Below are 12,618 nucleotides of genomic sequence, written 5' to 3'. Positions count from 1 at the left end.
AGAAGAATAAAAGCACTTAAGAAAAAAATCTTGACCAAGGCTTTCATAATTCATGCATCGGTTATTGTTAACAAAGTCAATGTGCATGATAATATGGGGTTGGGAGGAGGCTCTGGCACTTTTGAGTAGTTTTCAGTTTTGTGCCTCCTGTGGTTGACGTTTGGTTTGGATTGCATGGATTTATTAACCCATCCTTTAAAACCTCTTAAATGACTAATACGTCTACCATAGCATGACTACCTATACTGCTTTCATCTTACTAATCCATGTGCATGCTGCTAATCAAGCCTGCATGTAGCTATGTGCATTGCTTGTTAAGTTATTTTAAGAAAAGAAAGAGCAGGAGCAAAATCTAACTGAACAACAGCAGTTCTTAGAAAAGCGACTGCTCCCCGTAGACTCCGATGTTAAAATGCCCAAATTTACTACAGAAATAAGCCTATTCCCCAGTTTTTAACCACTATGATGGGTGATTTTTATATCTCACCAATTCAAATTTTATTAAAGTCTGAAAGATATGAATAATTAAAGCTGTGGCTGCATATAAAAGACGGTTGTAGCCACTGTGATGCCACCCACTGATTTACCGAGGCCTGTTTTGAATCCACAAACTGAGCATTGTGGTCGACGTCATTACCTTGCCGTTTTAAAACCACACATGAAGAGACTGAGGGATCTGCTAGAGAAACCGAGGGGCAACGCTCTGACATCTTAATGTATGCTCCTTTTGCACTCTAATGGTGATCAGAATGTAGAAATCAAACCTCATATTTTATTTAATAAGACCAGAAATTAGCAAATTAGAAAACAATCTCATCAGGACCACAAGAGTAGGCCCCTGCTGGTCACTGGAAATAATGCAGGTGCACTGGCTTCATTTTAGCAGCTTCCAGAGCTGAAACTTGAAGGTACATCCTTGTTCTACGTCATCTCTGTTATCAGCACAGGCTAGTATACTTATGACATGTTAGGAGGACCTGTCAATGCCGTTTGTAATGTCGGTGCCTCAGGATATTTAACTATCTGATAAATAACATGGCTTCCTGTACGCTTGTATTAACTGACCGTCTGAGAAGTCTGCGCTGTGGTTTTACTGGTGAGTAAAACTCTAGTATGACATTTATATACTGTACAAGCACTAATTAACAGTTATCTGTGTGTGTGAAATCTTGTTTAAGGATGCACCTTGCCAACAAGAATAACTCAGTATTTCCACCGTCTCATATAAATATGCACACTTCTGCCTCCCAACTACAAAATATCGTGACGACCTACAGACCTAAGTTGTTTATTTCTAGCTTCCAACATAGTCCCATCATTTTATGACCTTTTGAACCAAGCAGTCTAGAGAATAATTTAGCTGTGTCTGGCCGAGACGCGGAAGTATGCAGGGTTTCTTTTGAATACTTCTCTGATGCTCTTATTTTTAAATTATTTACAGCTACAGTCTTACAGTCACTTTAAGTGACTTCAGATGAGCACACTGTTATTCCAAATCCCTCTGTCATCGCATCATGCTCCAGCGTTTGCCAGCAGGCATACTGCCTTGCCTTTGAGCGGGGTCATTTGAAACAACCATAAACACTTTTGCTTTTAGACGTGTTTGGATGACATGTTGTATAAACTAGATTGTTTCAAACACCCTCTGGCCTTTTTGTCATATTCAGAGTTGAACACAGATGCAGACTACACTGATGTGAAACACGCTAAAAGGGATGTGTGAGAACTTTCCATGGACCTAAAAGGACCTCAGAAACTTCACCCACAGAATCTGTGACAAGATCTGAAAACTGCTGTTCACAAACGCTGTCCATCTAATCTGACTGAGCTGGAGCTGTTTTGCAAAGAAGAATGGGCAAGGATTTCAGTCTCTAGATGTGCAAAGCTGGTAAAGACATACCCTAAAAGACTGGCAGCTGTAATTGCACCAAAGGTGGTTCTACAAAGTATTGACTCAGGTGGCTGAATAATTACGCACACCCCACTTTTCAGTTATTTATTTGTAAAAAAATGTTTGGACTCATGTATGATTTTCGTTCCACTTCTCACGTGTGCACCACTTTGTGTTGGTCTTTCACGTGGAATTCCAATAAAACTGATTCATGTTTGTGGCTGTAATGGGACAAAATGTGGAAAAGTTCAAGGGGGCCGAATACTTTTGCAAGCCACTGTAACTGTCTCTACTGGTGGCATTATAAATAGTACTACCCCGCCAATTGCTGCAACTACTATTGATATATCATAAAATAGCATTTAATAAAAACAAAAAGCGGCCTGTGAGAAATTCTACATGAACACGTTCCGCAATTTCCATTTTTTCTTTGCTCTCTGTCAAAAAACACAGAAAAATTCTGTTTTTACTTTTAGCCTCACACCAAACAGACCAAACAGAGAGCGCAGCGATTATGGAGTCTGCAGTGACACTGCAGCCCTCGGAGAGAAAGGCTGATAATGGACGAAGGAGAGTTTGTACAACTGTGCATGTGCGTCTTGACTCCTCACCTCCAGGGTGGTCAGAACAATCTTTTCCACAGAGGAGAAGTAGGCTTCCCAGAGGAACTGAGTCTGCTGTCTGAGGGACAGGATCTTGTCCTGGTGGATGGAGCGCACCGTTGTGGGAATCTGCAAAGAACAAACGGCATTCGATCAGTATTGCACATCGCTGTTGAAGAACGATTGATCTGGGCATGAAAACGTTTTGCTGTGGGTATGCACCTGCTTCTACTGTCTTGTCATAGACATATGCATGTAGATGTGAACTACATGTACATGTAGGTTCTTAGTCATCCAGGTCATGCTAACTTTTAGAGCTTGGGGAAAAAAAGTGCAGCTGGAATTATGTCTCCTTCATTCTAAAAACAAAACTGGAGTTCCAGATATGTAATCTTAACCCTTGTGGGGGTTTCCCCCTTTGCTGGGACCCACTACTGAGTACTACTGCTACTACGACGGATTATTCATGCAAGCTGTCATGTGAGCCAAGGTGTAAGAAGGGGGCCTGGATCATTACCATCACCACGAGTGAAACCACTGTGAGACCTTGCCCCACCCTGTCATGTGACCTGCTGAGGTCACCTGAGGTAAGTTATGATACCTGTGACCCAGGTCTACCTTTTGTTCGTTTTCTTCTTTTGTGTACTTTTTCTTTGCCTTCACAGAGAGCAGTGAGCTGCTGAACTTTTAGTGATTAGGTCCAGGATTTAGATCTTTTCAAAAACTTCAAGACTTCAGAGCAAGTTTTAGTAAAAAATAGCAGCAACATCAGAAGATTTCTGTTTTCCGTCTGTCTCTTTTTAACCTGGCAGAATTTAGTCCCAATCAAGAATGAAGTCCTATTTGTGTAACTCAGTTCAATTCAGTTTTATTCATAAAGCATCAAATAAGATTCTTTCCATTCTAAGATAGAGCCCCTATGATAACACAGAAAACCCCAATATTCAAACAACCCCTTTTGAGTAAGCACTTGGTGACAGTGGGAAGGAAAAACTCCCTTTTAAACAGGAAGAAACCTCCAGCAGAACCAGGCTGAGGGAGGGGGCGACCATCTGCCGTGACTGGCTGGGAATGAGGGGAGGAAGACATCACAAACTCAAGGTAGGTTTAAAAAATGTTTTGTTTTAAACCGGCAGCATTTACAGGAGACAAATATGTGCCGTTCATGAAGGAAACAAAGCACATGAAAGAAGGAATAAAGTTAACGGCCTCTATCAGTCAAACAATATTACGAGAGAGAAGCTTTAAATGCTTCAGCTGGAATTTAATGGACAGTTTTACACCTTTGTTCCAATAGATGTGTAGTTTCTGTTGTGACCATTTGTCACAGTAAAGGGGAGATAATGGCCAATAAATGGTATTTATCCACTCTAGTAAAGAGTACATTCCTCTATCTGTTAGCATGTTTATTGGACAGGTAGATCCACTGTACGAGCAATATTTTCTAGATATTTCTGTGGTTCCGATAAATACCTCTAATAAAGAGTACAGGCATCTCACATTTAGTGAAAAACACACATATTAAGTGGGTGTTGTGTGCACCTTGCCCCATTGTACTGCAGCAAAATACATAAATCTGGAGAACGATCCAGGACGTCTCAGACCTGTTTGTAGCTGCACAGAGAAAGCCGAGATGGAGCTCCTGCATTATAAAACTCAAAGTCAAACAATATTATTACACACTTCATTCAAATTAAGGTTTAATGGGCGTATAATTACTTTTCCCCCTATGAAGTTCAAGCCGTTCCAACGAAATCCATTTGGTGGTTTTATTTATTTGCCCTCTCACAAAACAATGTGGGGCTTTGTAAGCAGTCTGGGACTTGGTATGCCGCTTGAATTTTGTTTAGTTAACAGCCATGTCGCTAGAAAACCAAACATGGTGAAGATGGTGAAGACCGAGCGTGTGCCGAGGGTATCGAGAGTCAGAGAGAGAGTCTGATTTCAGTTGTGGGAATGCTGCGGTTTCTCTTCGCCGTGTCACTTTCAGGTGATATACAGAGCATGTGATTGTTGTGCGAGCGCGTCTACGGGCCGTTACCTGCAGCAGGAGCCTCTCGTCGCCGATGACTGCGGCCGTGTTCCAGTCGATGATCTCGGAGAAAGGCAGCTCCCAGCCGTTACTCAGCATCACTGGTACACATGCAGCCTGAGACACACACATACAGAGAGTGAGGCCTGGAATCATTGCTACCTGCCTAATCTCGGCTGATTTACTGGATATTGATCCTCGTCATTACAGCGACAATACGCAGCTCTGTTTATATAAAGCTGTGATAACTGGACTTCATAATAATCGATCACTCTGTTATTATCTGTGTTTGAGTTTCTTTGAATTGAAAGAGTTTACTTTTAGTGTTTTTCCCGTTATTTGACAATGTGACCGGTAGAAGAATAGAAAAGGAAACGTGAAGAGAGAAAGAATAAAAGTTCAGGTGGAGGTTAAGAGCCTTGTAGATTCCTAACTATTCAGCCATTAAGCCCCCCTTAGGTTTGGACATACAGTGGATAAAAAAACACCAATGGAAGGAAAGAAACCACGATCCAAGCAGACATGCCTTTTTTTGCTCAGTCAACTGTACCAGCTTAAGACTAGATCCTGAACTTTCATGGAGTTTATTCACTCCTATTTATTTTTTCCTAGATATGAGAAATACGAATCCTGACAAATAAGCCACAGTTTCCTCTAAATAATACACTTTTGATGGAAATTTCAAATATTTAGCAAACATCTTTTCAATTATAAATTTGCAGATATGACTCATGATGGATTCCTCTGGGGAAAACCACAGGCCTGTGGATGTGGTTGTTATTTAAACATCTCTGTGCACCTTGAAAGGTGGCGACTACTTAGTTTCAGCAAATATTGCACGTACAGCTGCTTTTGGACTACTTTTTACTGGATTATCTGACATGTTAAATCTAGCTAATCTATCTATTTGACTTGAGCCTCTAAATAACGCCATGTGCACACCAGCTATTCTTTAATAAGTTTCAAACGGGTCCCTCCACCCTCTCACTACACCACTGCCCTCATTCAGCTTGTGAAGGGTCTGTGACATTAAGTGCTATTCCAACCAAACGCCCTTAAGAAGAAATGGCTTACAAAAGCATTTAATTGGGCGAGTCGGTGCTCATGTAGGTTTACTAACAACAGGTGCAGCACCTGTTCTGTGACCTATTAATATACTGATTAATATTGATTAGAGCAGCTTAAATCCTACAGGACACGACCGGCCTTTTTTCCTTTTGCATTCACTCTGACAGAACAATGTGACACATTTGGACTTAAACCCATGTTGACTGGCTCATAGTTGCAAAAGTGGTTAATATGAACCTGTTGGGATCTTAGGAGCGTATGACGTAACATTTCTAGATTTGCATGCTAATAGACAGGCTATATGCAAAGACAGCAAGACAACTATTGGGGGGCGATCGTGGCTCAAGAGTTGGGAGTTCGTCTCGGAATCGAAAAGTTGCCGGTTCGAGCCCCGGCTCCGACAGCCTCGGTCGTTGTGTCCTTGGGCAAGACACTTCACCCTACTGCCTACTGGTGGTGGTCAGAGGGTCCGGTGGCGCCAGTGTCCGGCAGCCTCGCCTCTGTCAGTGCACCCCAGGGCAGCTGTGGCTCCAATGTAGCTTGCCATCACCAGTGTGTGAATGTGTGTGTGAATGGGTGGATGACTGGATGTGGTGTAAAGCGCTTTGGGGTCCTTAGGGACTAAGTAAAGCGCTATACAAATACAGGCCATTTACCAACTATATCTCATTATGAACTGAAAGCACAGGAGTCCAGACTCAACTTCAGATGTGTGGAAAAAATTTTAAAAAGCCAGATTCATAAAAACATTTTCTCACACTGCTGCGACAAGAACTACAAGAGGTGAAACGTTCACAAAAAGAATTCCTTAATTACTCGCCCTGTTTCAGTTTATTTGATTTCTGAAAATGTCTGAATCATTCACAAGTCTGGAAAATCAAAGAAAGGAACCAGGCCGCTCTGGCTGTTTTATTCACTTCATGTCTTCACATCAACGGGTGTGTTAATTACTCAAAAGGAGGTGAGCTCGAGGAACGATGAAGGGATGAAGGGAATTCATAAAAGATGAAAAGGCAGATGAACGCGGATAAACAGATATGAATGATATGAGAGGTGGGGAGTTAGTAAAGCCGCAGATGACCTTTGGCAAAGGAATGGCAGAAGGATGGAGGGGTGAGAGGAGAGGTACAGGGGAACAGCTGGTGTGTGCGTGTGTGTCTGTGGTTTGATGTTAATGACGGCCCTGTCGCTCCCAGGTCATAAAGGTGTCAGCTAAACCAGAACTGGCCCTCAGGCTCTGCTGCTGTCTCTCTCACACACACACACACACACACACACACACACACACACACACACACACACACACACACACACACACACACACACACACACACACACACACACACACACACACACACACACACGCACGCGCGCTGACCTCTATGAAGAATTGCTTTTTCATGCAAAGACCAAAGCTGGCAAATACTCTCTCTTTGTCGTCACGGTTTGAATTCGATGGTTGGAGTGAGTGTGACAAATGGAGAAAGGAGAGGAGAGGGCAAATTTGCTTCCTGAGTGAAGTGTTCTCTGCGCGTGCATGTGTGTGTGTGTCAGCTGATAGTGAGATAAGCACACTTATGTGAGTGCACTCTGTGGACAGCGGCGTACGGTAAGGAGAGGTAAAGGACAGTGCAGTAGTAATGCAGAGTGCTGCGCAGTTACAGAAATGGATGAACAGAGAGGAGGAAAAAAGAAAACGATTGGCGCATGTAAATAAAAGGAGGCAGGAAGAGGCAAACTGGAGGTGAATCCAGAGCCAGTGTTAGGAAATTACTATGATGACTTATGTTTATTATGTGCAGCAGTTTCACCCGTAATCCAGCTTAATATAAACCTGGGCAGCAAAAAGCTAGCAAACGGTCTCTGCATGTCTATGCAAATGCATAAAAAAAACAAACCATCTTTATTTATTTTTTTTCATGAAGTCAGGCAACAATTTAACAGTGTATCTGCAAAATGAATATCAGTGTTTAGAGGCAGGAAGCAGCAGCTAATCCTCTCAGCGAAGGTCTCGTTTGTTTATATTAATTACACTATTAGTCTGAAAATTAAGGTGGTAATGATCTAGTGATCCTTTAATGCTAGAGGTAGCACCATTAAAACAAATGCTAAGTGGAAGGTTGAGTGTAGGTAGTGATTATTTTTCTTCATAGTGATATTTGCTGGTTAGCTTGAATTTAGAGCAGTGAGCAATGCTCTCTCGCAGTGCTGTGGATGTGTGTGTTGCTTGTTTACCTGCAGCGCCTCAAGGAAGCGGAAGGAGCCCAGCCGTCTGCCGCGGGGCACCAAACAGAAAGTGGAATTGTGGAGCATCTCCTTGTAGTCGTACCTGCAGGGACACACACACACACAGACGTGTTGTGAGTTCACTGATGTGAAAATGACACTAAAGGAACGGGCTTAGAAAAACATGTGAGTGATCATCAGCCACACAGGCCTGGAGACAAGTCATCCTCCCATGGACAACCACGGGAGGCTAACGGAAAATGTGTATTCCCAACCAGTTGTCACCATCAGTCTCAAAGAGAGAGCTGCACCTAAAGATCTCCCTGTAGCCACAGTTTCACTAGCTCTCTGTAAGGGTTCTGAATGGTTAGAAACAGAACACGTTGCCTTGCCAGTGCAACCAAAAAGCTGCAGAAGGTGCAACTGTTACTCGTCCGTTTCCAGGTTCACCGCCACCACTTAGTGAGCTGTTGGGGAGCGTCATCAGACAAGTCGCCGTCTTGCATGCACATTACTGTCGACTGCATCTGTTACTGACCGAAGAAGACGCAATTGCAATTGGAAAAGGTTGCACCTAGCAACTGCCAGCAACCACTCACCATCTGGTTTGGGACTGCCCATCTTTCTCTAGCAACCTGTGGTAGTCAGAGTGGTGTCTCTAGTCACGTGTCACCGGTTTACAGATTAGACGATTGCATGCTGTATGAGCTAGTTCTCATCAGTCAGTTAGACAATTGTTTGATTGTTTGATGAAGGGATGAAATCTTTGCCACAACATGTATTAGGGTGGAAATTGTGATGTGACTCTGGATACGATGCTATCTGGAATCATCGCCCATGATAATGCTGTTATCATGACACAGTGATTATCATACTGCAATTATTTAGTATCTATGAGAGTATGAAATCTGTAACTAACAACATCAACAAAACTGTCCTAAAGAGCCAAAAAGCAGAATTTGATTCATATTACAATATTTTGAATGATTGCAAGAAGATGATGCATCACAATGTTGCTCTTTTGCAGCGCTACTGTTATGCATGTAGTTTTCCACACACTCCCACACATTTAATGACATAAAAACCAAACAGTTATATCAGGAGGGCTCAAACAACTTTTTTAACAAGGTAAAATACAATAATTGTCTGAGGGATTTCAAGAGAAAGGGGAGTTCTCACATTTAAAGCGTTGCTTTTTGTGTATTGTAAAGTGGGTTTAACAAGTCAGCAGCTGGCTAATAATCCCTTGTTCCTGGAAAACAAGGTGTATGTGCGAAATCACAGCAAGAACAAAACCACGAGTTGATTTTATTATTATTTTATTATTTAAGGTCCCCAGAGTGTCTGATTTTGCTTTTGCCTTTTTCCACCGAGCCTCCTCTTTTCTGCTTTTTCCTTCCACCTATGTTGTCCTGTTGTTGGGGTGGCTGTAGCTCAGGTGGCAGAGCAGGTCAGCCACTAATCAGAAGGTCGGTGGTTCGATCTCAGGCTGGATCCTCCTGGCTGCATGCCAAATATCCTTGGGCAAGATACTAACCCCGTGTTTGCCTACTGGTGGTGGTCAGAGGGCCCGGTGGCGCCAGTGTCCGGCAGCCTCCCCTCTGTCAGTGCGCCCCAGGGCAGCTGTGGCTACAATGTAGCTTACCATCGCCAATGTGTGTGTGAATGGGTGAATGACTGAATGTAGTGTGAAGCGCTTTGGGGTCCTTAGGGACTAGAAAAGCGCTATACAAATGCAGGCCATTTTGTCCTCCACTTCCTGTCATTTATTTCTCACAGCTTTTCTACATCTTTTTCCTTTTTCTTCTCTTTCCCCCAATCTCAAGATTCACATCCACCTGTGCACACCTCCCCTCTTCTGTCTGCTACCTGTCCCGGTTCTTTTTATCTCTCGGAGCAGGAGGCCGAAGCTCCCACCCTCCCCATCTTCCTCTCTCTGCTTTCCCCTGCTCATCCCTCTATTTCTCCAGTGAGGTGTATCTTATTGCTTTACAAACAGGGTGATCAACCCAGCCAGGGGTAATGAGCTGAGAGTGACACCTGCTTCCACCACACAGCTGGCTCTGCGCGTGCATGTGTGTGCATCAGAAATAGACAAATTGTGCATCAGTCTATGTGTTCATGTTTGCATGCTCGGTGCTTTCTCATATTTTGACAGGTTGTGTGTTCAGACCAGCGTTGGCTGTAATGACACTTTTTTCCTTAACACTGTAATAGGTTGTAATTCTATAATCACACTAAACTTACTCAAACTGCTACGCTGGTAAGTTTTTAAACTCTCTGCACAACAGGAGGACGAAGCGTCTTCAACTTTTGAGCAATGGAGATATGAACGTTAATCTTTATTGCAAAAAAGGATGAGAATGTAATGGTGAAGCACAAATGACTTTCCGGGCCAGAAACAGCAGCATCTAACACAACATTAACTCTTTCTGAGCATCTGCAAAGCCAGTAACGAAGAACTCTGGACCCAGAGTGATGTTGACCTCAGTCAAGGAGCCAAAGCTTGATTTTCAACGGGTAGGAGAAGCTGTGATAAGCAGTCAGGTTTGTAGAATTGTGGCCTCCATTTCTACCCATACCTGTCTCTCCAAAAGAAATATCTTGTTATTATTCTGGCCTCATTAGGACAGGGATTTCTTCCAGTGTGTGGGCACGTATTCTAAGGCCTAGATTAAACTCTGCTGCAGACACGGACACAGACAGCTGAAGCTTGAGCAGACATCACTGCTGTACTTCTTTAACAGTCCACGTGAAGTCCATCACCAGCAGTACAGGAAAGAATAATCCCAGTTTAGGACTTGCATCGTCAGCTGGTTATTATGCGATCATGCATTTCAGGCAATCTTGCCCAATAATGCGGAAGTAATGTTATATCTTTCAAGGAGTAATTTATTACTTTTTATAAAATAAAAATAAGAGGTAATTCATGACTTTTTTGCTATAATGTCCCCATAATTGACCCTGACATGGAAATGCTGATGTTAATGCGTTAGTTACACCAGGTTGGACCCCATTTTGACTTCACAGCTGCCTTTGTGGCAGAGTCAACAAGGTGTTGGTAACACCCGTCAGTGATTTTGGTCCATATTAACATGATAGCATCAGACAGTTGCTCCAGATTTGTCGAATACACTTCAATGATGAGAATCTCCTGTTCCACCAAATCCCAAAAGTGCTGTATTGGATTGAGATCTGGTGACTGTAGAAGCCATCTAACTGCAGTGAACTCATCGCTATGCTCAAGAAACCAGTTTGAGGTTATTTGAGCTTTGTGACATGTTACAATCTGCCTGGAAGCAGCCATCAGAAGACGGGTAAACTGTGGTCATAAAGACACGGGCACAGTCAACAATAATAGTCGGTTACTCTGTGCTGTTTAAAAGATGTTCAACAATACTAACAGGTGTTCCAAGAAGATATGCCCCATTACACAACCACCAGCAGCCTGATATGCTTTTGTGTTGTTTACGCCAAATTCTGAGCCTAAAACCCAAACATGTAGCCCATCTGCGGCAAGTTTTGACAGAGACGCTCTTCTGCGTTGGTTGTAACAAGATAAGATAAGACTTTATTGATGGGAAAGTTTTGCTTTACCTCAGCTCAGGTACAGATAGCAGAAGGAAAATACAAAAACTCAAATAAAATACAAACAAATATAAAATAAGTAAGATAATACACTATATACAACGGTAGCATACAAAGTATGTGATTATGGATATGGTTGTGGAAATATGCAAGACACTACTATTCCTATGTAAGTAATAGATATCTATAAGTATAGACATGTACACGTACACACACACAGGTACACACTAAATATACATATGCATACACACGTCCATACACATAGAAGGTGCATTATGCATGAAGTGGTGACTGTGGATGTCCACAATGCCCAGTGACTTATGACATCGTGATTGAGGAGTTATAGAGTCTAACTGCTGTTGGGATGAATGATCTGTGAAAGCGCTCCTTCCTGCAGCGAGGGTGTTTCGCGACTGGTTCTTTGAGTTACTGTTGCCTTCCTACCAGCTAAAAGCAGTTTGGCTATTCTTCTCTGACCTCTAACATCAACAAGGCATTTTCTCCCAGACAATGTATAGTCAAAGGTAAATTACCAGCCAGTGGCGCATTAGAAAGGAAGCATCCTTCATAAATGATCTTCAGACATATTTTCATGACACCACATGTGATGAAGACAATAATCAAAACAATGTAAACTAAATCTTCCTGCAACAATGACAGATCTGATAGCGTGTTTTAGCATTAAGAAGATAAGAAGGAGATAAACTGGCATAAAGCATAAACACGATCATTTTAATTAGCAGTAGCCTGGTGCCCGTAATGCATTTGCATGATTACTTTTACATGTATCTTCTACTCTACTGATAACAGAGCGGCTGTGCTGTAGCACGTAAGGAAGTGTGAAGGTGATTGCTGATGCTGCCTTTGGTGTGTTTCTCTGACTATGGCCCACGCTGACAGGTCAAAGGTAGAAGCCAGTCAATTCTCTCCCTCTTTCTTGTTCACACACATACACACTGATGGGCGACTGCTGATGGTGCCTTGTCCCTTCTCCAGCCGAGCTCTAATAAAGTGCGGCGACATGACAGCCTGTGATAAAAATCCCACCCTCATTCACACCTACAGGCGCAGTGTTCTGCACAGCACATAAGACAGTTATCGCACACACAGACTCGCAGACGCGCGCGCCGCAAGAACAAGCGACAGCTGCACGCCCTCACATTGACGTTCCGTCACCTGTCGATGGAGACGAAGAAGCTATATTAGCCCAT

The 12,618-nt window shown here is 42.8% G+C and overlaps 1 protein-coding gene across 1 annotated transcript in view; it reads right to left on the bottom strand.

The window, feature by feature from the left end:
• The window catches only part of ext1b (exostosin glycosyltransferase 1b), a 137,241-nt gene that overhangs the window by 35,191 nt on the left and 89,432 nt on the right, over positions 1-12,618 (bottom strand). Inside the window, exons 3-5 of the mRNA XM_085395209.1 lie at positions 7,829-7,922; positions 4,535-4,642; positions 2,503-2,622 (exon numbers count right to left, since the gene is read on the bottom strand). Of these exons, the coding sequence (XP_085251335.1) occupies positions 2,503-2,622; positions 4,535-4,642; positions 7,829-7,922 (322 nt within the window). The remainder of the gene's footprint in view (positions 1-2,502; positions 2,623-4,534; positions 4,643-7,828; positions 7,923-12,618) is intronic.

The sequence above is a fragment of the Rhamphochromis longiceps genome, linkage group LG22, assembly GCF_057381845.1.
Source record: "Rhamphochromis longiceps isolate RC_006_pf linkage group LG22, R_longiceps_female_GT1.1, whole genome shotgun sequence".
NCBI classification, from domain to species: domain Eukaryota; kingdom Metazoa; phylum Chordata; class Actinopteri; order Cichliformes; family Cichlidae; genus Rhamphochromis; species Rhamphochromis longiceps.
The sequence above is the reverse complement of the archived record's forward strand: the minus strand, read 5'-3'. Positions and strand labels throughout refer to the sequence as shown.